Genomic DNA, 26,788 nt, shown 5'->3' on the forward strand with positions numbered 1-26,788 from the left:
TATGACTTGACAGGGACACACACGCACACACACACACACACCGCCACTTTCATCTCTTGACAGGGACACACACACACACACACACACCGCCACTTACATCTCTGGCAAGTACTGAGCACATAAGCCCTAGCTGTTATTAAAGCCTAACACTACCACATGAGTCTCACCTATCTCTGGCATCCATCTTCATTAGATCCGTCAATGACCGCATATTATGAATGATGTATTCATATCATACCCACGGTTTATCGTTTATAAAACTGGTTATTTAACACTGGCATCAGGTGTTCTGTGATGAGGACCCACCGCCCAGAAGCACAGGAATAACTTCAAAGTATTGTACAAGCATGATGGACCCAAATAGTCAGCCAAGCCCTATCCATTGGTCAAAAACTCACCAAAGATAATAATGTACATTGTAACCTAGTGTTTCCTAGCGTTATCGACTCATAAGATAAGGTGTACCATGCGTCAGTTGAAATGTGTCAGTGTTGGTATGACCCCCGGGCAGAGCGGAGTGCGTGTCTGTGTGTGTGTGTGTACTGTACATGGCTCAGGTCAGGGTGTACCGGATTGAACTGAGGTGCGGCGGGTGTGTGATACGGAAAACCAGGACACCAGCCCTCATATAGTAGAGACTAACACCAAGTTTCCACAATAACAGAAGCTGCGGCAGTGTCGAAGGGGAACCATAATATCAGGAACACGTAAGTTAAGACGTCAGCTGTGATGTGAATTAATTTTAAGTGAAATATAATGTTTGTTTCAGGTTATCTTGTTGTCTGGCTAACTTACACACCATTCACATACAACATATACAATACACTGGACTATCAAGTGTGTATAATAACGTGTAGAAGAGAGGATGCTTACCATAATTTTCCTCCTGTGTAAATGCTCAAGTAAGATGATTTATTTAGGGTCCAAAACCTAACAGATTCCAACTATGGTTATGGAGGTGTAGGAAAAATGAACCTCTAAATATAACATCAGAACCTAACCTAACCTAACCTTAACTGCACACGATAACTCAGTTCACGTTTGAGAAGAACATTAGTATTTTAAGGCTTTAACTCTTTAACTAGATACATAACAAAGACAATCATATTTTTATCTTTTACAATTCAAAGGTTAGGTTAGGTTAGGTTAAAATGATGACAACACACACACACACACACACACACAGGGGTGGAGGCAGGCCTGGGTGAGGTAATCCCCCCCTTATGATGACAAAGAGTAGTAACCCCTACAAAGCCACACAGGAAACGTCAATGTCGACCAGAAATGAATTAAAACTTTATAAACTTGATAATATACTGGATGTGTAAATATATTCTAAGAAAAATATTATTGTTATTCGCGTAATATATATGTATGTATGTATGTATGTATGTATGTATGTATGTATGTATGTATGTAGGTATGTAGATCTTTTTACTTGTTTTCATGCGTGTGTGTGCTTGCATGTATAGGTTTATTACTGTTTTCTGTGTATGTTTAGTGTGTGTGTGTGTGTGTGTGTGTGTGTGTGTGTGTGTGTGTGTGCTAATGCGGAAATGAAGGCGTGTCTGGGGTGGGTCAGGTCACGAAAGGTCATTACGAGTAAGGTATACTGTGAGTTATGTTAACTACACTGTATCCTTCCACTGTAGTATACTTCACACACACACACACACACACACACACACACACACACACACACACACACACACACACACACACTTTCAGTACGCCCAATGTAAAACAAATTCACTACTTGCAATTTTCTTCCATTGAATTTTCGGTCGATAAATAACAAGAGAGAGAGAGAGAGAGAGCTGGTTAGGTTAGGTTAGGTTAGGTTAATGAATGAGCTGGAGAAGCAAGTGGCGACCTCGTGCCATGCAACACAACTCAACAGTGCAATGTGATACAATATAATACAACTATTGAATGATGTGTAATACAGTAGAAGAAATGTATAACTTAGTGTAGATCTAAACAAATACAAACTAACTCAGTCTAGTACATTACAAGTAAACAATTGTGCAGTTTGTCACAATACAACATAATGTAGTGAAATTCAATGCAATATAGCCCAGTGTATCACAATAAAATATAGCCCAATTCACTGGTGGTCAATAAGAGTATAACACGATGCAATAGGTAGGTGTGTGTGTGTGTGTGTGTGTGATATTGTACATTGATTCTGAGTATTGACTGTACATTATAACCATTATCATGTCACGTTATACAATGTCTACATATTTCTGTGTCTTAATTGTTATTGTTCTTTCTGGGTCTAGGGTGGTCATGTGACTTACGATCAATCTAATCTAACCAACGTGTGTGATAAATGGCCAAATCATGTGTGTTATGTCAATACCCTCTGACCTGACCTGACCTGACCTGGTTTAGGCTACGGTATATATACTCTGTTTTTAAATATATGAAATAAGTTAATATTATGTAAACTTACGTGAGGTTAGGTTATGTGTGTTAAGTTCTCTCGCTAAATTTTTTTTATGGTCGTATCTTTCAAGTAAATACTATAGGTTCCTGGCCCTCTCAAGGCAGTGTGACGTGTGACTGTGGTATGTTGGTTCGAGGTTCATCATGTGTTGTGTGGTGAAAACTTCTCATGACCAGCTGCACATGATTCATCACCTCACATATAACTGTGTCACCTTCACTCGATAAAAGTATAGCGTAAGCAGGTTCTTATCACTCACTGTTTCCTGTGACTTTAAATAATATGTTTTAAGGTCATATCCTGTATGAAGTCTTTATAGAGTTACAGTTACGGTGATACTGTCCTCTGGCGGCTAACTAATTAATCTCTGTTATCTGTATCTGTGATAAGACGACCTGGAACAGAAACATACAAACGAATACTCGACTGTTATAGAAAATGATAAAAATCCCATCTAATAATTTCATGCACCCAAGGGTCATGCAAAGGTCATGCGGGTTAGGCGTGTGGTGACGTGGTAAACAGGATCTACAATGCGTGATATTTGACAAGTGGTTTCAATTGCTACATGACGGCACTCGACTCTTATGGCTGTTTTCTCAAGGAACTCAGCGGGTTTCAGATTCTTTGGATGTTTAAAAAATCTTGAAAAAAGTAAAACATTCCAGATATTTTCCAGGAAGTCTTATGGTTCCTGGAGATGATATTACTAAACCACATAGACGTTGGTAATCCGCATTGAGAATGATTAAGAACGGGTGTTGATGTTAATGGTCAACTTGCAAATTGTAAATGAATACAGTGGAGTAAGAGCTTCTGGAACACCCTGTACAGTCGGGTAAAAACGTCTGAAACACCCTGTACATTACACCATTAGGTAAGTCACAAGTAATCGTAATTTCTTCTCACACAGTAATTAACAAAGAACATTTATTTTCACACGATATATAAAAAGTGAATTGGAACACCATGCATCTGTCTGTCTGTCTGTCTGTCTGTCTGTTTGTCTGATTACTGTCTGTCTGTCTGTCTGTCTGTCTGTTTTGTTTCCTCTCTTTGTTTTGGTTGGAATAGAAATACATTGTCCTAGTGTGTGTGTGTGTGTGTGTGTGTGTGTGTGTGTGTGTGTGTGTGTGTGTGTGCGTGTGTGTGCGTGTGATCATGCTATGTTACCAGCCTGTGATTGACCTCAACTTCTTCCTTGACTACTACACATTATGTGACTCGTGTCTGCTAATGCACTCGCTTTTGTCTGGCTGTCTCCCTGCCTGTCTGTATGTCTGTGTCTGGTCTGTGTCTGTCTGTTTGTCTCTCTTTATGTGTGTGTGTGTGTGTGTGTGTGTGTGTATTTAAATTAGAAACTGGTTTAGAATGATCAAATGGCCTTAGAGACCCGACCATTAGAACAGATTAAGACAGATTAAGTATTGAATGGCCTTAAAAAATACCCCTGGATTAACTTATTTCTCTTCATTTAGTGTTGAGGTGATTGCTTTATCAGCCTCAGGATTACCATGACTATTCAGCTACCTCACTCATCTTTATATACTGTGTGGGAGGAAGGAATGATACCCCAAGTGTAGCGACGCACATTAACTAACACCGTTCTTAAACTATAGCGATCATAAGAAAGGTTAGAGTGTGTGTATGTGTGTCTAGATATGTTTACTGACAGAACCCGATAATAACTTCTATACACTACCTCACCAACACACACAAACACACGTGAAATTCGTACCTTAGCTGTAGTCGTGTGTTTGACTTTCTTTCCAAGTTTTCACGACTATTTCAAGGAGATATTGAGCCGTCTGACGCACGCATATGTGTATGTCGTATAATCCGCCTGGTTTATCCACTCATCGACCTGAGCTTACTGTGTGCAGGCGTGTAGTAGCTAAGACAACTATCTGTGCAGGTGGGGGGTCGATATGCTCCGAAATTTTACGTGTGACTAGTGACAGCCCTCATATACCAATATTTATCGTCTATGGTCTCATAATGTTTCCCACAAAGTATGCACAGATAGTTGTTTTAGCTACTGTACGTATAGGCGTGTGGACGACTCAAGTTCAGTAGCTACATCATGGGAGCGTTAGCGTCTGGAGTCACACTACCTCAGTCACGCGAGTCTCAGTGTTCCTCTTCTGGTTGTGAGCTCCTCCACCACACCTGTCCTTCACCGCACCTGTCCTCCACCACACCTGTCCTTCACCACACCTGTCCACCAGGATCTCTTGCAATACCTGTAATTTTACCTAAAAATCATCTACAGACAAAGAGTTAAGCTTAATAAATCATAGGTAACTCATTGACGCTTCAAGTTATTCACATTAATAATTTCTAAGATGTTCACATTGATTTACAAATATGTTTTACGGTATTAAGTAAACATTAGAATACTTACCTGCTATTTTTTAGTGATTTATATTACCTGGTGAACTAAGCTGGGGTGGAGAGTCTTCAGGTAATCTCATTAATTAATCTCAAGAAAATGAAGCTGTGTGTGTGTGTGTGTGTGTGTGTGTGTGTGTGTGTGTGTGTGTGTGTGGAAGGAAGAAAGAAGTGTTAAAGAGGAGAGAACAAGAAAATGGAGGGAAGAGGTGGAATGAAGGGTTGACTCAGGGAAGAGGAGAGAAGGAGGGGAAGAGGAGGGGTGACTCAAGGGAGGGGGGGAGGAGGAGGGGTGACTCAAGGGGGGGGAGGAGGAAGAGGAGGAGATGAAGGAAGACAAACTGAGGGGGAGACAGAATGAAGTGAGGGGAAGGGAAGTGAGGGGATGGGAAGTGAGAGGAGGGGTTAAGGTGAATGCCTACGACACATTCCATCACCCCTCCCTCTCCCCCGCCCACCCTCTAATAACACAGTGTGGGCGTCTCCAACAGCCTCACACTCTTCACCCTCGTCCACCACACTGTGAGGCCGTGGTGAGGCTTGACGAGTGTGTCCGCGTTCAGGGTGATAGGCGAGGGAGGGGGGAGGGGGTGAAGGGTACAGGAGGAGGGAGCAGAAAGGGGAAAGGAGCGAGAGTATAATCTTATCGGTTACGGAAGGAGGTGGGTGTGTGTTATCAGCTTGGAGAGAGAGAGAGAGAGAGAGAGAGAGAGAGAGAGAGAGAGATATCAGTATCTCGCGGGTGTTCGTCAGTTGTTCTTTATTACCTGTTATATATTAGCCGTCTAAATATACTGAATTACTTGAACATTAGACACCCTAACTTATATCACCTTAAATGCTAACCTAACCTAACCTAACCCAACCTAACCTAAACTAACCTAACCTAACGCTAACCTAACCTAACCTAACCTAACCTAACCCCCAGGTAGCGTTAGGGTGGTTAATTATCAGATGAAATAAGATGGAGGGGACTAATGTTCAGGTGATTCCATAAACGCCCCAACAACAACAAGAGGATCAGGAGGAGGATCAGGAGGAGGAGGATCAGGAGGAGGATCAGGAGGAGGATCAGGAGGAGGATCAGGAGGAGGAGGATCAGGAGGAGGATCAGGAGGAAGAGGCCCCGATGGACTCTTATGTTGTATATATCAATAATGTGTTTTTCTACGAGGCGCCAATAACATCCTCGTGTACATAAGCTGGAAGTAAACAATGACAGGTTATGTAATTAAGGTGTTGGTGTGTTTCGTCTTGGCACCTGTCACGCCTTCGCTTCACATGTCATAAATCTTCTTTATATTTCTTAATTCATTATTGTTGATGAGTAGTTTATGTACTAACTTAAAATACGTGATTGGAGATCTAAGTTATGACACATCAGTGCATAGTAACACTCTTTGGTTTTAAATCTTCATCATACCTCGACAACACGTAAGCTCAGGTGAATTAAGCTCTTATATCTATCATCCTAGCTAAGTGTTTAGGACTCACAAGGTATATTATTATTCTCACAAGACTCTACCTTAACTGAGATACGTTCAGTTAAGTCAAAATTCTCAGTATTGATTTTTTTTCTCCTAATTGTTGCTAAGTGATTATATCTCACTAAGGGAGTTGTGTAATCTTGATGCTCTTTTGTTTTTCATGTTTTTTTGTGTTTAAGATTAAGAGGAGGAGTGAAATATCTTAATGAAATAAGAAGAAATATTACAATAATTAAATATTGTTGAAAGTTGTTTATGTAGGAAGTATAATTGAAATGAATCTTTTTTTGACAGCATTCACACTAAAATAATCTATATTTAATCATATAAAAAAATTAATATCCTATACAGGGTGAGTGAAAAGTCTCCATACATAGGAAAAACGATCATAAGTACAATAAATATAATAACCCAAAACGTAATCTAACCCAAAGACATAAGACTTTATATAAGACAATAAGAGCATAATTAATAATATAATCCTTCCTATAACTTACGATCCCTTAGTGACGAGTACTATGAGGGACCAGTGATGTAACTCAACCTTGAAATATGATAACTCTAACTCTTTATTTTATTAGTTATTATTTTTATATCTTAAGGCGAGAGGAGGAGAGTGATGGTCTAGACTATGATAAGGTAACGTAGCAGCATTGTGACAGGTTGATAATAACCCCTTATGAACGTGTTGTGTAACCGTGAGAGTGTACTGTTAACCCCTCTCGCACATAACTTCCCAAGTCTCGTATTTTTTCGATATATGTTTGAAATTAAGTATTTTTTTTAAGAATTTTTAGCTATTATTAGCATTTTTAATTACTGGAGGTTTTCGTCAATTTCAGGTAATTTCTTCCGACATGACAGGTGTTTAGCAGGTGTTTAGCAGGTGTTTAGCAATAGAGATTATAGGTGTTTTCAAAGTCTCGTCTCGATCTATGTTAAACACCAAGAGAAGATTTTGTTTGTCATACGAACCATTGGTGGTGTGGTGTGGTGTGGGGTGGTGTGGTGTGGTGTGGGGTGGTGTGGTGTGGTGTGGTGTGGTGTTGTGGTGTGGGTGGTGGTGTGGGGGTGGTGGTGTGGTGTGGTGGTGGTGTGGTGTGGTGGGGGTGGTGGGGTGTGGTGGTGTGTTGGTGTGGTGTGGGGTGGTGTGGTGTGGTGTGGGGTGGTGTGGTGTGGTGTGGTGTGGTGTTGTGGTGTGGTGACCCAGCAGGTGCCCAGAGTGGCTTATGGTCGATGGGGCTGCGTCATACAAGGAACTGTCACGCACATAGTGAATATATATTGTACGGTCACAACATCACATCCTTGGCCCCAGTTCACTGTCTGTCTGTAAAGTCATCATACATGCTTTTAATTGTATGATTTTGTATGATTTTCGAAATACACGAAACTAACCTAACCTAACCATTATGAACAATATTGAAGTACGCGACACCTCTGTACATAACACCGACCCTGTACTGTATTACTGTATACCCTGGAGGAGGTGTACTGTATACCCTGGAGGAGCTGTAGTGTATACCCTGGAGGAGGTGTACTGTATACCCTGGAGGAGGTGTACTGTATACCCTGGAGGAGGTGTACTGTATACCCTGGAGGAGGTGTACTGTATACCCTGGAGGAGGTGTAGTGTATACCCTGGAGGAGGTGTACTGTATACCCTGGAGGAGGTGTAGTGTATACCCTGGAGGAGGTGTACTGTATACCCTGGAGGAGGTGTAGTGATACCCTGGAGGAGGTGTACTGTATACCCTGACCCTGGAGGAGGTGTACTGTATACCCTGGAGGAGGTGTAGTGTATACCCTGGAGGAGGTGTACTGTATACCCTGGAGGAGGTGTAGTGTATACCCTGGAGGAGGTGTAGTGTATACCCTGGAGGAGGTGTACTGTATACCCTGGAGGAGGTGTACTGTATACCCTGGAGGAGGTGTACTCGAGGTGTGGGTGTCGGTTATTGTTGCAGATAAACCAGTGATAAAACAAGAGGGAGGCTTCAGTGTACACAATGAAGCCTCTGTCTCTCTCTCTTATTTCACCTGATAATTAAACATCGAGGCACTAACCTAACCTAATCAAGAGAAGTCATTAAGTCTTCCCTCTCTTGCAGTGTTGCCTCGTCTGGGAGTGTCGTGAAGGGGAGTACTACTTATGTTTCTCCCCCTTCTCCCTGGCCATTAATTATATATCCAGGATGCTGTAAGGAAACGCTCGAGTATAAATGATGGAATGCATCTGAAGTCATTTAATTGTTCGTTATCCAGATCTTACCTGAGTTATTGCTAATTACGCTACACAGGTATTCTTAAGCATTTATTTACCTGTTTAAGAAAAAACACAAGATTTTCATTGTTTACTTTGACAAAATTAACAAAAGCTATCGTAATCCAGCTAAAAATAAGTAATTTTTTTTTGTCTTAACTTGATGTTTGTGTTAGACGCTATTTACATACATACAGAAAACACTATTAATTTTCACGTTCATACTGGGACAAAAAGACCATACTACCATATTAAAAATTCAAAGTATATTATATCCATCCTGGGAAGATTATAAACAGTTTCTTCTACATACTAGGAAAAAAAATACGTCCCGGTTCTCTGTACTCTGCAGTTCTGGGGAAGAGTACAGCTGAGTCCTGTCGTCTGGAGGTACAGCTTATCTATAACCGGCTCAGAATGCTAAATGTTATTCAGATTATACATTGCTTATCAAGATTACCGTAAGAGTAGACGGTGTTATGTTTTAGAGTTATTTTACGACTGAGTAGTATATATGACAAGTAATATTGCTTGTTGTCGAACTAAGAGCAGATCTCATGGGAAGACATGCAGATTAACCTTATGTATTATTCCACTTCAATTAATTACCCTAACCTAACCTAACCTAACCTAACCTAACCTAACCTAGCCTAGCCTAGCCTAACCTAACCTAACCTAACCTAACCTAACCCAATCTTCAGTATATCGACAGGTAAGTAATTAACAAACATCAACATATATTACTTTTAGAGATATATACTGTTTACCTGTGGATAATTATCATCTAATATCGTCTATTAATCTATTCCAGGTGACGGTAGAGAGGATGGTGGAGACGCCTGATGAGAGGGTGGAGAGGGTGGTGGCTGGTGTGGAGAGTGCGGTAGAGGCGTTGGGAAGCAAGGGAGGTGAGACGGGAGACGTGGAAGATGAAGGAAAAGCTCCATCTGCCACCAAGGACTACATCACCTATAAACAGCGCTGGGCCATTCTCATCACCGTTACCTTACTCAACATATCAAACGCTTCGGTAAATAATCATTAAACCCTTTGAGGACATACTGTTAGTTTAAACCATAAATAACTCTTTAAAAACGACGGTATAAACAATACAGGTTTAAACTATAGTCCTCAAAGGGTTTAAAAGGACAGGTGGTGGTTTATATAGGACAGATGGTTATATAATGATCACCTGTTGGTACTCTATCCAGCTGATAATATCCACTGACCTCTCCCTACCAGCTGTGGATAAACACTGCGCCGGTGACCTTCAAGGCGGCAGCTTACTTCCAGCAGCCAGTGGAAGAGATTAATTGGTTCAGTCTGGTGTTCCTCTTCGTCTCTATCCCCTTCTGTTTTATCTCCACCTTCAGCGTCAATCACCTGGGGCTCAGACCTGCGGTGAGTAAGTATTGAGAGGAAGATAGATAGACAGGTACACAATGGAAGGTTTTATAGTGGAGGTAGATAAAGTTTGGCTTAGTATTAAGGAAATAATGATAATGATGATAATAACAATAATAATAATGATGATAATGATAATAATAATAATAATAATAATAATAATAATATGCCAGTTATAACATGATAGGATGCAACATGACTAAGGTAAACAAATATTTAATTAACTGTTACCTTCACCAGATCCACATAGGGTCGGCCCTTAACTGCCTGGGGGCTGTGTTAAGGGCCGTGTCCACCAGTGGCCTCATCACGTCCCTCAACACCCAGTTTGCTGTCAGCCTAACTGGTCAGGTAGGTACTGGGGTCTACTGGGAGGGTACTGGGTGGGTCTAAGGGTACTGGGTGGGTCTAAGGGTACTGGGAGGGTCTAAGGGTACTGGGAGGGTCTATGGGTGCTGGGAGGGTCTAAGGGTACTGGGTGGGTCTAAGGGTACTGGGAGGGTCTAAGGGTACTGGGAGGGTCTAAGGGTACTGGGTGGAACTATATAAAGGTGTTTTAGCGACTTAAATCAAGGGATTTTTAAAGGTCATTCAGAACTCTATGCAAGTGCTTTGGGGGTTTACATCGCAGGCTCTGGGGGCTCACACAGGGGTTCTAAGGGCTCATACTAAGGGCTTTTAAGGGCTCTAATCTCCCCCTGAATGATGACTCAGTGTTCCCCCCTCACAGACGATCGCCGGGATGGCTCAGCCCTTCCTCCTCTTCATACCAACCAAGGTGTCCCAGTTGTGGTTCCCGGAGCACGCCCGAGCCATCTCCACTACCGTCCTGTCCATGTGTGAGTACTCCTCTCTCTCTCTCCCCCTGTGTATGTGTGTGTACCTCTCTCTCTCTCTCTCTCTCTCCCGTGTATGTGTGTGTACCTCTCTCTCCCTGTGTATGTGTACCTCTCTGTATGTGTGTACCTCTCTCTCTCTCTCTCTCTCTCTCTCTCTCTCCCTGTGTATGTGTGTGCCTCTCTCTCTCTCTCTCTCTCTCTCCTACTGTGTGTGTGTGTGTACCCTCTCTCTCTCTCTACTGTCGACGTCAGGTAATTAAAAACAACACAGGTATTATCTTCGTCCTTCTAAACCAGTGACCAGATCCCCCCTTGTTCATATTACTAAGTTGTTATGGTTCTTAGTTTTCACCTTTGTCACCTGAATAAACACCTTATCAACAGGTAAGAAACAATTAAACATTAAAACTCATTAACCTGGTGACTATAGAGACTGTTAGGAATGTTTGTTTACGATGATATGTGTAATAGGTGGAATTGTATCACATGAAGATTAGACACCCCAACGTATTTCACTTTGTTAACCATCCTGATGCTACTCTAACCTAACCTAACCTAACATAATCTAACCTTCCTCTCTCCCTCAAACCCTCCTCCCAAGTCCTCACCTGCAATTACCGTTCCTCCTTTCCTTTCCCTCTGTCATCGACCTCTCCTCCCTCCCACACCTGACCTTCACTCTCCCACACCCGACCTCTCACTCTCTCCCACACCCGACCTCTCCCTCTCTCCCACACCCGACCTCTCACTCTCTCCCTCACCTACAGCCAACCCTCTGGGGATCCTGGTGGCACAGGTCTCCTCGCCACTGCTGGTGAAGAACAAGGATCAACTACCCACACTTAACTACGTCTTCTGCGGCGTTGCCATCGTCTCTCAGGTGGTTACCCTCGCTTGTATCACCAGGTGAGTCTCTAGGAGGGGGGTTAGGTGTGTGCTGTAATAAAGCTGTTGTGAAGAGGTGAAGTGAATGTATTTTAACAATTTGGAGGATACCTAACCTAACCTAACCTAACCTAACCTAACCTAACTTTGGGGAAGTGAAGGTAATAGAGTGACGGCCACGCTGCCTCCTTGTGTACCAAAGGTCTATGGAACACACACACACTTTAACCTAACTTTAACCATTCCGATGTCATAACGTTAACCACTTCGTATACTCGTATTAATTACACTATCTGATGGAGGAGGAGGAGATGAACTTGGGATGCAATAAGACTGGCAACTCTTCCTCTTATAGGTCTAAACCACCGACGCCCCCAAGCCAGAGTGCCGAGCGAGGGGAGAAAGAGAGGGCACCCTACCTCACGCAGCTGAAACAGACATTCACCAACGTGCCTTACCTCCTACTGCTGTTGTCCCTCGGCTGTGGTGTGGGTCTCTTCTCCTCCCTGGCCACCGTCACCCAACAACTCCTCTGTCCTCTGGGATATTCTGACGTTAGTACCGAACTCTCTTGTCTCACCATTAACTCACGAACATCAGATTACAGAACAGACTCAATTCTCTCAGTGGAACAAGATCTCACGAGTTGGGTTAATTTTTGTCATGCTTCGTGACTGACAGGAACATGTTCTTGAGTGTCTGGCCGTCAGGAAAGAACTGCCCCCAATACTTCTACCCTTCCCTCTAATGGCTCTATGTAAACAATCCCCTCACCTCCCACCACCTCCCATTGTTTACTTAATCATCATAGTCATGTAGAGGCCAATGTTTATACCTGAGAGAACTTTGTATATGAGGGAAAATAGAAAATACAATACTCATAGTTTTTAATTTATGTAAGAATCAAATATATGTTAACCATTTGTCTAGATGAAATAATTGTTCGTTTAATGTTGCTTTTGTATTGATTTTTATTTAATTACACTAAGTCAATTTTCATCAGGTACTATTAATAAACTTTATACTATAATGATATAAATTTCTTTCACCTTAATTACTTCATTTACCTTTTTAACACCCCTCCTCTCCTCACCTGACATAACCTCACCTGGCCCACACCTCACTCTTCCCTTCACCTAACACCCTCCCTTACCCCCTCCCTCCTCACCTGTCATAACCTCACCTCACCTTCCCTCACCCCTCACCTGGCCCACACCTCACTCTTCCCTTGACCCTCAACAGACATTCAGTGGATTAATAAACGGAGCAATGATCTTCTGTGGATTTGTGGGGTCGGCCGTGACAGGCATAATGGCTGACCGGACGAAAGCCTTCACTCCCATCACCAAGGTCACCTATGGCCTGGCTACCGTCCTTGCTATTATCTTGATGGAGGTGAGAGCAAAGTTAATTTTTTCTTTTTTAACTCTAGGATAGGTTAGGTTAGGTTACGCGCGCACACACACACACACACACACACACACAACGTATTCTAATCACAACATAACTAAATATTAAACAAGATACTTATTTCTGATATAATAATTAGCGGGAATATTGTTATAATGCATTACTACGTATCAAGAGTTAAGAACTTTTAAGCGTGTGTCTTAGACGAGATCACACACACACACTTCGTATTAACGCTATAAACGATCAAACACTACATATTGACGCTATAAACGATCAAACACTACTTATCAACACTAAAAACAAAAGAATAGCGCATCGATCTTTCTAAAAACAAAAGAATATCGCATCGATCTTTCTAAAAACAAAAGAATATCGCATCGATCTTTCTAAAAACTGCGGATGTATACTATAAAGGAAGCACGCAGAGAAGGATACTGTACACGGTAGCTGTAGTGCATCAGGTTACTGTGCTAACATTATCTCTATAAAGGACACATTATTTCGGAGTGTTTATGGTGGTAATAAATCATGGTGTTTACAAGCTCAGAGATACACGGGTCGACTCTCACAACAAATGCTTTGGTTCGACTTGTTTATGCTTTTTAATCGAATAATAAACTTACTTTTTTCAACTGTACTGTAAATTATGGACTTTCAAGGTAAAATAAACTTAATGATTGTATTGATATACCTGTAGTCATGAATAAAAAGTATGTACTGGAAACTATTTTAACTTCAAGTACTGTACGTAGTTGCATGTGAAATTTAAATATGTAATCACAGTCTTTTGCACCACTAAGTAACTAACTCACATAATACCCTCAAAATTTTATAACCAATTCAGTGTTTTTGTTTTCTAGTGTTTTTGTGTACTAGTGTTTTTGTTTACTATTCTTGTTTACTAGTGTTTTTGTTTTACTAGTGTTTTTGTTTACTAATGTTCTTGTTTACTAGTGTTTTTGTTTTACTTGTGTTTTTGTTTTACTTGTGTTTTTGTTTACTAGTGTTTTTGTTTACTAGTGTCGTTTTTTATGATGTATTTCTAGTCAGTTTTGTGAAATATATACAGTTGTGATATGTATAGTATAGCTTCCGTTTCTAAAAAGTCTCGTTAAGTCTCGTCAAGTGTAGTCAAGTTTCGTTAAGTCTCGTCAAGTCTCGTAAAATCTCGTCAAGTTTCGTAAAATCTCGTCAAGTCTCGTAAAATCTCGTCAAGTTTTGTAAAATCTCGTCAAATCTCGTAAAATCTCGTAAACAACTCTTTCCTCCGTCAGATGTTCATGGTACCACATCAGCACGCCCTTGTGGCTCTCTTCATGGGTCTCTTTGGATTCTTCGGGGTGGGGGCGTACCCGATAGGCCTAGAGCTGGCGGTGGAGACGACGTACCCGGTGGAGGAGAGCATTAGCACCGCCTTCATCTTCATGTCTGGTGAGGTCACGTCTGTCTGTCTGTCTCTCTGTCTGTCTGTCTGTCTGTCTCCCTGCTAAACAGCTGTTGCCACACACACACTGGACCAGCACCTAACCCTCCTTCCCCCTACAGGTCAGGCTCAAGGAATGATCATCATAGCAATGGTAACTTTCCTGGCCAGAGAGGAGAAACCTGAGTACTCTGACCTTGAAGTATGTACGAAGGGAATCAGCTCCGATAGTATGGAATCCGAGCCTCAGGACTACACAGGTGAGCTATGTGTGTGTGTGTGTGTGTGTGTGTTCAATATGAGAGACTATTTTAATAATTGACACAATATAATGGAAATAAATAAATGATGGAAATGTTCGCTATCCAGTCATCTCCCCATCTACTGTTTGCCATTGTATACCTGTACTGTCTACGTATATTGTTTGTATACCTGTACGGTGTAGGTACAGTACATGTTAAACTACTATGTTGATTATACTGAACTATGTATGGATGTATTAATCTCTCTCTCTTTCCTGCACAGTATCATTAATGGCAATCATGGGTCTACTAACCTTCGCGGTGACTCTTACTATAGTCTTCTTCCACACTCCTTACAAGAGACTGGAGGCAGAACGAGCCTCCACTAGCCTGACCACCTCCACCTCCTCCGTCCACTCCCTCACCGCTACCTCAGGATACGCTTCTGAGAACATCTGCGGCACGGACTCCTCTACTTCGTCCCGGAACTCTGAGAAGAGGAAGACAGTGGGAGTGGTTGAAGAGTGGGAAGCGGAAGACTATGATCCTGAAATTGAACAAAGTCACCTGTAGCTCACCTGTGACTCACCTGTAACTCACCTGTGGCTCACCTGTAACTCACCCGTGGCTCACCTGTGGGTCACTTGTGGGTACCTGTGACTCACCTGTAGCTTACCTGTAGCTCACCTATGGATCACCTATAGCTCATCTGTGGCTCACCTGTGACTCACCTATAGCTCATCTGTGGCTCACCTGTGACTCACCTATAGCTCATCTGTGGCTCGCCTGTAATTTACCTGTAGCTCACCTGTGATTAATAGCTCCTTAAGTGACTAATCTTTGCTGTCACTATATACTGCTACGTGCCGGTGCAAAAAAAAAAATAGTCAAATAGACTCATTATCTTCTGTTACCTGTGATGGAATAGTGGAAACTGTCTACTCTTGTGATGGAACAGTGAACTAAACAGTGGAAGAGGTTTAGGTCGTGTATTGAGGAAGACCGTGTGTTCTTCTGAGCTGACTTGAACATGAGAGAGAGAGAGAGACCCCGATATATAATTAAGTTTTTTAATAAAATTATAAAATAAATTAAGAGAATTTCGCTGTAACAGGATAATGTAGTGTAGTGTAATGCCAAACTCTTCATCTATCATGCCAAATATCATGTCTTCGTGTGTGTGTGTGTGTGTGTGTGTGTGTGGAAGGGACAGTAAAGTAAGAAACACCTCTAATTCTGGCATTTAATATTCTTAGTTTGACAAGATTAATTTTTCAGCCTCTTTCCCAGTCTCTTCTTCTATGAAAACTGAAACGAGAGCGACTTTGGGCTATTGTTCCGGAATGCAAATAAATATATCATTGTTCCGATTGGTGCCAAAGATATACACCACCTGATCCCTATTACCACACCTGACCAAGACATACTTCAGATGATGGTCACAAAGTTGCTTCATAACCCCCCCCCAAAAAAACTGTGTTACTAGAATTTCCGGGACGAAGTTCAGTGAAAGTTTTAGCACAGTTAGTTGTAAATGATTCGGTTCATATCTCATTATTCAATTCATGTCACAAATGTATCAAGATCGTTATATTTATTTACATCTTATTGTCTTATTATTTTTGTTACATAGATTCTCCCCTGAAGTGTTATGTGTGTAAACAGAAAGACAAAAATACAAACGTTTAAACCAAATTAAGATTTTTATACTTAATTTTACATATTCCTTTCGTTAGGTTTCATCTTACTAACCGACCAGTTCTCTGTTTAATTTACGTACTACATTATGTATTTTCGACAGAGACGGACCAATGAAGAGACGTATAGTATTATTACTGTACTTTAACATAATTTATAATATCTTTTCAAAAAAATCACATCATCTGGATAATAAAAATCTAGATAAACAACACATCAAAACTGAAACATCAAATACACTTCTATGCAACACGTAAATAGGAGAACGTGACCGAGGATATTTGAGGATGTCGGGGAGACGGGGGTTGACCTGTGGTGACAAGGGAAGCACTTAGAAGAGATAATGATTTATTTATGTGCTATGTACAGTATCTCACGTATCTCACACACAACACAACACACCAAGGTCGCGAGGATGTGTTTTAGTGTTTTATATATATATAACTTAATGTGCTACGACTTGTTTTTACTTTGGTTTCAATATCATTTGTGTTATTTATTTTATTCTCGTTTTCTTTAAGTTCTTTGATAGGGTAGAGAGTTGGGATTTGGTTAGGTTAGGTTGATGCATAACGGGTACAAAACGATGGTAGAAGCGAGATATAGGAAACGTTGCAGAGAGAAATTCATTCCAATCTCAAGGACACCAAAGAAACAAAGTATTGCAAGAAGGAAACACTGCAAGATCAGTGTTTACATGAGTGTTGCACAGGAGGTAAAGAGACACTGTATTACTCAAAAAGATATTGCAACAAAGACAATATTTCAGGATGGTTAAGCACTGTACCTGAAGTGGCTGAAGTGTTGCAGAGTCAAGTGTTTTGTCGAGGCGTGGAGTTGCAGAGCTGTGAGGAAGATACTGCAATACTTGTAGCATAGAGATGAGGTGTAGGAGGGAGAGGCCAGAGTGGGAAGGGGAGGCCAGGGTGGAAGGTGAGGGCAGGGTGGAAGTGGGAGGGAGAGGCCGGAGTGGGAAGGGGAGGCCAGAGTGGAAGGGGAGGCCAGAGTGGAAGGTGAGGGCAGGGTGGAAGGTGAGGGCAGGGTGGAAGTGGGAGGGAGAGGCCGGAGTAGGAGAGGCCAGGGTGGAAGGTGAGGGCAGGGTGGAAGTGGGAGGGAGAGGCCGGAGTGTGGAAGAGGGCAGGGTGGAAGGTGAGGGCAGGGTGGAAGTGGGAGGGAGAGGCCGGAGTAGGAGAGTGGGGCCAGTGTGGGAGGGCGAGGTCATGGTGGGAGTGGGAGGTAGAGGCCAGGGAAGGAGTAGGAGGCCAGGGTGGGAGGGCGAGGCCAGAGTTGTGAGGTGGGGGGTTCGAATCTTCACGTGGTCATAACTTCCTCAGTACCTCACCTACCAGCTGCTGAGGACATTCTCCACCATTACCCTCGAAGCTCACTCAAGGTCGACCTCAGGAAACACTACAGACATCATCCTCCATAAGGTTCACCCTCCATCATACTTCCAACACACTCCAGACCATAATAGCAGACGTCTCTTATCACTGTCATGCCCGAGGCTACCTGAGTGCTGACGTCACCACCTCAAATACACACAAGTGGGTTAGGCAGTCATACACAACACAACACATGGGGTGGGTGTGTAAGTGTATAGCTGGGTGTGTAAGTGTATAGTGGAATGTAAGTGTAAGTGTATAGAGGTGGGTGTGTAAGTGTAAGTGTATAGAGGTGGGTGTGTAAGTGTAAGTGTAGAGGTGGGTGTGTAAGTGTAAGTGTATAGAGGTGGGTGTGTAAGTGTAAGTGTATTGAGGTGGGTGTGTAAGTGTAAGTGTATAGAGGTGGGTGTGTAAGTGTAAGTGTATAGAGGTGGGTGTGTAAGTGTAAGTGTATAGAGGTGGGTGTGTAAGTGTAAGTGTATAGAGGTGGGTGTGTAAGTGTAAGTGTATTGAGGTGGGTGTATAAGTGTATAGAGGTGGGTGTGTAAGTGTAAGTGTATTGAGGTGGGTGTTTAAGTGTATAGAGGTGGGTGTGTAAGTGTAAGTGTATTGAGGTGGGTGTTTAAGTGTATGAGGTGGGTGTGTAAGGTATAGTGGTGTGTAAGGCATAGAGGTGGGTGTGTGTGTAGAGGTGCCAGTGTATGAGGTGGGTGTGTATGTAAGTGTATAGTGTGTATGTAAGTGCATAGAGGTGGGTGTGTAAGGTGTGGTGTGTAAGTGTATAGAGGTGTGGTAAGGGTGAGGTGTGTAAGTGTAAGTGTATAGAGGTGGGTGTGTAAGTGTAAGTGTATAGAGGTGGGTGTGTAAGTATAAGTGTATAGAGGTGGGTGTGTAAGTGTAAGTGTATAGAGGTGGGTGTGTAAGTGTATAGAGGTGGGTGTATAAGTGTAAGTGTATAGAGATTGCGTAGTTGGTGTCCGGTGGTGAATGTGACGTGTTAGGTGACGTCACTAGGGACCAGCTTCACATATCCTGGTGAATATATTAATAGATAGATAAATGGATAAAATGATAGATAGATAAATTAATAAACAATAATAATAATAAAATTGATAAAGGTAATAACTAAACAACATAAAAATATATGAAAAATCACCATAAAGTAAAAACAAAACAAAAAAACACAGACGGAGATAAATAAACAAATTTTAACCTAATCTTATTTACAGTCGACCTCAGCTTAGGTCTTGGAGGTCTCGTTACCATGGATACGACATCACCTCTCTCGTTACCATGGATACGACATCACCTCTCTCGTTGCCATGGATACGACACCACACAAATCCATAAGCTCCAGTTAACTCACTAGAAGATGAAACAACTACAGCAACACACCGGCTGTACTGATCGTTACCTTACACACACACACACACACACACACACACACACACACACGTGACTTGAGGAGAGCTGCAACACACAACAGACTCAGCCGTATCAATATTGTTGTTTCTTTAGCATTCTCATTCCGACACACCTGACAGGTAAATAATACCATTAAATAACTAATTAAAAAGATAAAGATGCAATTTAATGTAATTTTGTGTCATAGGTCAGGGTGTCTAATCTTCAGGTGAAATAAGCTAGGGTGTCTATACTTCAGGTGATCCGAAAGAGAATAATTGGCATTTTTTTTTACATAGTTCATTCTAGGGAAGGTATTCTAGCTGGCCTTCATCATCCTGGGATGTGTTGAACAGCTGGGAAGAGCAACGTGACCCACACAGTATAGCCGGGAGCCATCTGCAGTGTGTTGGCGCAGTGAACCACCGAGCATGAACCATCTGCAGTGTGTTGGTTAGGTTAGTTTAGGTTAGTAGGGAACCCTCTATATACAGGTGTAGACTATAGTGTGTTGACTCATTGAACCACTGGGACGAACCATATTCAGAATGAACCATCTTTAGTGTGTCGACTCATTGAACCACAAAAAAACGAACCAAATTCAATGTATCGCCTCACTGAACCTTTATAACGAACCATCATCTTCAGTTGTTCACTACGGCTGGAGATACTTACTGAATATTTATGTCAGGTGTGTGTGTGTGTGTGTGGGGGAGGTGTGTGTGTGTGTGTGTGTGTGTGTGTGGGGTGTGTGTGTGTGTGTGTGTGTGTGTGGGAGGTGTGTGTGTGTGGGGAGGTGTGTGTGTGTGGGTGGGAGGTGTGTGTGTGTGTGTGGGTGGGAGGTGTGTGTGTGGGTGGGAGGTGTGTGTGGGTGGGATGTGTGTGTGTGGGTGGGAGGTGTGTGGGTGTGTGTGTGTGTGTGTGGGTGTGTGTGTGTGGGTGTGTGTGGGTGGGAGGTGTGTGTGTGTGTGTGGGTGTGTGTGTGGGTGGGAGGTGTGTGTGTGTGTGTGTGTGTGTGTGTGAGGTGTGTGTGTGTGTGTGTGTGTGTGTGTGTGTGAGGTGTGTGTGTGCGTGTGTACCTCCTTCAATAACAATGGTCACACAGACACACAAGGCACAGTGTCTTGGCTTCTGGAGGGGGTGGGGGGGTCGGAGTGTCTTCTAATGAGGAGACAAGACCTGTGTACTTTATAGCCTCGTCGTCTACACCTCCTACAGGTTGTAATTACGATACGTCTCACCACTGCACCAGGAGTAGTAATTAGGAGCCTAAGTTTCTTTGATTCATTTTGGTTCTGTTTATTTGTTACCACCATCACCTCCTCCTCCCCCTCCTTATTACTTCCTCTTTCTTCTTTCCTCCACCCTCCTTAGGTCCTACCCTCTTCCTCTCCCTTTCTCCCTCCTTCGTCTTTCATTGCTCCTCCCTCTTTCCTCTCTCCCTCGCTAGATTAGATTGCCCCCGAGGAGGCTAGTTTATTGGGCACCCCCTTACATCCTGTGCAAGGTGAAGCGCAGAAGCGTTTACAGCGCCCATTTGGGAAGCATGCAGAGTTCATGCTTGCCTTTATGAGTCATGAATTAAGGGCGTAAAAGCCTGAAGGGTAATGGGTTTTGTCAGCAAGTTACATAAAGTGACAGAATGATGAGTGTGTGGGGGGGGAAATTTCCCGGTACAATTTATCTGTTTATGGCAAAGCGTGGCAGGTACCCATCCCTCCTTCCCCTCAGGTCTTGCCCTCTTAACCTTGCCCCTTCACCGTGCCCCGCCCCGCCCCCCTGATGGGTTACCACAACGTCCAGGGGCCCCTCGAGGGACTTGTCAACCCTGACCTTGATGCCTCGCCCGCCCTAAAACTCGACCTTCGCCCTCCAATCACTCCTCTCTCCCTTAACGCCTTCATTAATGTATATACTCTATGACCTGTTTCACTCCGCCGTGTTTGTGATCACCGTCCGTCTTGGTGTTCGTGATGGCTCTTGATCCTGGGAGTGTGTTGTGATGTTCTTATCTGTAGCGTTAAACAATCCTTAGTGTGAAGACTTCCCAGGTCACCGCCCAATGAAGGAGAAATAAAAGAAAAAAATTGTTTGATCTATAAAAATAACGTAGGGGAAATATAGTGTACAGTGAAACCTTCATATTACGGACTCCTTTCCCCATATAATTATTTAGGTGAAAAGGGGAAGGGTCACATATAAAGGACCCTTGATATGAAGGACATCCATCTCTATATAGTTCGTTAGGTGGAGATTTTACAGCTAACAGACCCTCGTTATAATAGACTTTCATCTCCATACTGTCCGTTAATTAGAGGTTTCACTATATAATGAACTTCGTAACACTACCATAGGTCACAGCATCATTAGTTTTCTTAATCTCCATAACAAATGTATAATTATATGATTCATCTCGTGTGTGTGTGTGGTGTGTGTGTGTGTGTGTGTGTGTGTGTGTGGTGTGTGTGTGTGTGTGTGTGTGTGTCATGTGAGGCAACAGAGACCATCATCATCATAGCGTCCAAACATTTCCGGGGCTGACAGGGAGGTGGGTGGCGGCGTCACGTTATGTTACGGCGGCCTGTTGACCCTCCTTCTCTTGTTTACGCTCAACCCCAGTGGTCACCCCCTCTTGCACACCTCCTCCTCTCCCTACCTCACCCCTTCCCTTCCTCCCCACTTCCTTCCCTCCTTCTCTCCCGCTCCCGCTCCCTCTATCCTCCCCTTCTTCCTTCCTTCCTTCCCTCCTTCCTCTTTATCTTCCTCCCTTCACAGTATCTTCTCCTTAACCTCCATCTGCCACCTGACTAACACTACACTGGAGGCTGAGTGGCCAGGGTTCCAGGGTGTGCCAACTGAACTGGGATGGAGATTCTTCAGGTGATCCAGATAATAAATACTAATGAACCACAAACTCCCCCCCGCCCCCCCAAACAACCCCATCTAATTAACTATTCACCTGTTCACTTACCTGGTCACATAATTAACGAGCTCTCAGGTACCGCAGACAGAGGCTCCCCCCACACGTCTCCTGGAAGTAATCACAGAAGACGGGCGTTTATCTCAAGAGTCAACAAGATGCTCACTGAGGAAGCTAATGAGTATACCTGAGTCTCTGAAGAGTTGTTCGTCTGTCTTAACCTCACGTCTTGCAGGTGTTGTTGTTGTTAATGTTGTTTTTGTTAATGTTGTTTTTGTTAATGTTGTTTTTTTTGTTAATGGTTTTGTTTTTGGTGTCGCTAATTAAGGTAGGTTAGATTAGTTAAGTACTAATGCTATTCACTTAAAGTTATTACCATATATTTTTTCTATACGTGTTTCTATATAATTATCAATTTGTAAAAAAAAATCGTAAACATATAAATTATCCCATAGACGCAAAACAAACCTGTAAATAAACGCCATTATATTCGGTAAATAAATACTAAACCATCCTGTACTAACTTACTAAAACCTTATCAGTGGTCATTAAAACACAGGAGCACTAGAGTTAAACACGACACGTAGATTTCCAAGAGTTTAAATAAACCTTGAAGAGTAGTATCTGTTAACTCACGTCAAGACATTGCTTACATTGTTCCTTAATACATTATTCATAGCTACGCGTTACGAGGTGAAGTGTGACCACCCCTTGTTTAGCTGGTAAGGTCTGTCTGATGTTGTTACTGGCCTGACAAAACCTTCCATTGAGGCGGTGATGTCAGGGGCCCTTTTGTGCCATCCTTCGCCGGATTTATAAGGGGGAAGTTTTTTTTTCCCTCGTTCTGTCGTGTTGATGAGTTGGTCGCTGGTGATGTCTTATTGTGAAATGTTCCTCAATCAGACTTGTTTCCTCGCCTCCCTCTACTCTCTCTCTCTCTTTTCGTCTTCGTCTCTCTCTCCCTCTCTTCGCCCTCCTCCCTCTTCTCTCTCTCTCTCTCCCCCCTGTCTCTTCGCATCTATACCTCAGGCTCTCCCATCGTTTGTTTGCCTTTACGAACTTGTCACTCGGTTATCTGATGCTCACCGCTCTTCTGCAACACTAGGTGGCGCCTCGAGTAAGACACGACAACACACCGGGATGATAGATTTAACATACAATGCGCATATACGTTTCCAAGAACTCAATGTAGCTTATGTTGAGTGTAAGGAACAATGAAAATAAATAACATGTGATCTAAAACAAGTATACTGATGAAAAGATTGGTGAGGATGGGCGTGTGTGTGTATAATGAGAGCCTGGTCTGTGTCGTTCCTCCATTTCGCTCACTCAGCACCATGACAAGCCGGAAGACACGCGTTGTGAAGAGGGGAAAGTTGGTTCTTGTTGGGAGTCGTCTCTGTCCTCTGTGTTGAGCTTTACTCGACGCCTTTTATGGCTATCTTATGCTGGTACATTTGTCACCTCCCCTCCCCCTCCCCCCACACACACTGACAGAACAATAATATAATGCCACTCTGGTTGTAGCGGCGAGACATAATGATATTAAACAGAGACCCGCCAAGCCGCCATCACTCATTGGTTTGAGAGTTACACCTCTGGCCGCCATCACAGCCCGACCCTTAGATACCGTTAGCTGTTGAAAGACTTTGATTTTCGTGTTTTTCTCTCCTCCATCTTGTCACTCTTCCAAGAACCTCACCTCACTTACAATGCTCTAAAATACCTGGTAGTGTGAGGAAGACATTAATATATTGCAGCGTGTTGTTTACAAATATGTTACCCACAGATGCCTCTCGGAAGACGCTGGTGAAGAGACCTCGATGTGTACCCAGCAGGAGTGTCGTCTGCCACTCTCCTGCTGCACAACACAGGCAGGGTTCTCCCCAGTGCCCCACACACACACATATAATGTCCCACCGTAGTACACAAGGGCAGCACTCACCAGGCTTTGATATTGTGACCTTGCCCGACCTCGCTCTCTTGATCCTGCCCGACTCTCGAATCTACGGAGATGAAACTAACCTATTGTAGCAGAGTTCAGACAATACTTCTGAATATTGGAATATAAAATCTATGTGTGTGTATGTGTGTGTGTGTGTGTATGTGGGTGTGTGGTGACGGAGCCGCAGTGACGCTGATGACCGGTGGACGGTGACGCCTTCTCAGGGTCATCACAACACCTCTCCCATGGCCCCCCCCCCCTCTCCCTGCCTCCCCCTGCTGCTGCCGAGGGAGTGACACAGACAGATAGTCCCTGGTGGAGATATGGACACGGCGGGTCCTTTCTACCACCCCACAAAGACCACCCTGTTGGAGAACCTCGACTTAACGTGTTTATGGCGTGTTAAGAGGCTGAACGAACACCATAATTGACATCTAATTCTTACGTCATAACCCACCCTGACGTCAAAACCCACCCTGACATACAAGCTTGATATTTTTACACTAACAAAAAACAACAACGTATTTCCACCCGTACGTCAAAAAAAAATAAATAAAATACAAATACACAACAAACTCGGTATCTATCATCAACATCCTCTGCCTGCCTCATAGTTCCAGGGGGTCGCGAATCCCCTTGGGAGTGAGGTGGTGTGTAGCAAGTCGTGAGGGAGAGATGAGGTAGTAAGTGACCACGGGGAAAATCTACGCCGCACTGAAAGTTCCTGTAAAGCAAGGTCACGTGTGTTGGTCCTGTGTGTTACTTAAATAAATACGTGTTGGCCATTTAGTCTATTATCTATAACTAACATTGATTAATAGTTTAGAATAATTTAAATACTACTGATTAATGCGGATATGTATGTATGGTTGAAATTGGTGGATGAGGTTATGTGGATGATGTTGTATGGATGAGGTTGTGTGGATGAGGTTCATGGATCAGTGTGGTTGATTATATTAAAAAATAAAATCCACACAAGACTGATCCACATAAGACTGATCCACATAAGACTGATCCACCGCATATCCACAATGCTGATCCACTATTACTGATCCACCACCACCGTTCAGGGATGGATATATACAGTACTGGTGTCAGAGTGAAGGCATTACGCACCCACACATTTTTTTCCCCAGTAACCAGGGAACTATTAGGGAGGAAAAGGCTTACTAGGGAGGAAAATAATATTGATGAGTGATGAGGACAATAGTGGCCATGTGAGGAGGACACTAATGGCCATGTGAGGAAGGCAACACACACGGAAGCCACAGCTGAACGTTTGGCCTCAGGAAATTAATGAGTAATTGAACGATAATGTAAAATTTTTAAGAGATGTCCTTAGAAAACTCTCAGTAGCTCCTTGAGAGAAAGACATACACACACAATTGAGTATTTATCTATAACATTTTTATATATTTTGTTGTGAAGGTGACGCTCTGTATATTAATGTATATAAGTGTATAATAGATAGTGATAGAGTCGAGGGCGTTGGTTAGGTTAGGTTTAGGTTAGGTTAGGTTAGGTTAGGTTAGGTTTAGGTTAGGTGATGGATTGAGAGAGGAGGTAAAATGATGTTTATTAACCATGGTAATGTTTACGTCTATGGCCAGAGTAAACTTGAACATGTTAAAGGTGTTAATGACCTCGTCTGGCTGTAAACAAGACTCTGAGTTAAGTGGTGTGAGGACCCGGAGGACTTTCTTAGTGGTGTTCTGTATCAAGGTAAGGTGTGTGTGTGTGTGTGTGTGGTCGCCTCACATGGACCAACACCACCTCTGCTACTCACCTCATTCACACAAGCAACTTTCATAGATAACTCACATATAGTATAAAGACCTGCACTCATAACGTCCGCTTTATATATAACACTAGATGGTATCGTGGATAATGTGTTTCCCTGGAGGCATTAACCAGACTGTCTTAATGGTAAATAAACTGGTTATCTTACAGCATGATGGAGGTTAGTTATTTGTGAATGAGTGCATAGAGGAGTATTTTTGTACCCCAGCTGTGAACTGCAGACCTCCATCCTCCGACATATGGAGAGTGTTAAGTGCCTGAATCATCCCAACAGCAACGTGGACGTGCAGCGTCGCACGACTCAAACCAGAGGCGACACCACCACGGTATAGGATATGAGCCACCGGTGTGCCATCACCCGCATAATCCCAGGGGTCTGTGTTGCTCCAAATTGGTCGGTGATCCCACACCACCCACTGGTTATGTGTCAATACATGATGTCACAGGTCTGTGTCAGAACAGTGTTACAGGGGTGTAGCACAACATGGTGTCACGGGTCAACACAGTTTCTTGGTCAGGTCATCTCCGGTTGAGCAATATTCCTCAGCTATTTTAGTTGATCGGGTAAGTGTACAGTGACGCTGATACTGGTAATAGAGAAGGGAAGACCGTGCTAACCAACGAAGTCTCACAAGGCTTAGTTAACCGCTTGTGACAAGGGGTTCTGAGCCTTACTGTGGGTGGCATTGAAAGCCCAACAGCGCGCACTTCAGATAAACCAGCTGTTTTTAGCAGCGCTCGGCCAGACGTCACACAACAAAATTCAATTGTGGTCGTCCTTCAGGAGTGGCCAGCCCTTGTTGAGCGTGAACGACGCCTTGTGCGTGGCGCCTGGGT

At 43.0% G+C, this 26,788-nt stretch overlaps 1 protein-coding gene across 1 annotated transcript; it reads left to right on the forward strand.

Moving 5' to 3' along the window:
- Nucleotides 1–101: 101 nt before the first annotated feature.
- On the forward strand, nt 102–16,263 carry LOC121854111 (solute carrier family 49 member A3-like). The gene is made up of 11 exons (XM_042348501.1): nt 102–707; nt 9,405–9,623; nt 9,836–9,994; nt 10,238–10,348; nt 10,728–10,836; nt 11,604–11,742; nt 12,077–12,275; nt 12,964–13,116; nt 14,409–14,565; nt 14,680–14,817; nt 15,083–16,263. Exons 2-11 carry the CDS (start codon nt 9,420–9,422, stop codon nt 15,370–15,372), a joined length of 1,659 nt encoding a protein of 552 aa, XP_042204435.1. The 5' UTR covers nt 102–707; nt 9,405–9,419; the 3' UTR covers nt 15,373–16,263.
- The last annotated feature ends 10,525 nt before the right edge of the window (nt 16,264–26,788 follow it).

This window comes from Homarus americanus, unplaced genomic scaffold (assembly GCF_018991925.1).
Source record: "Homarus americanus isolate GMGI-L3 unplaced genomic scaffold, GMGI_Hamer_2.0 scaffold25195, whole genome shotgun sequence".
Taxonomy (NCBI): domain Eukaryota; kingdom Metazoa; phylum Arthropoda; class Malacostraca; order Decapoda; family Nephropidae; genus Homarus; species Homarus americanus.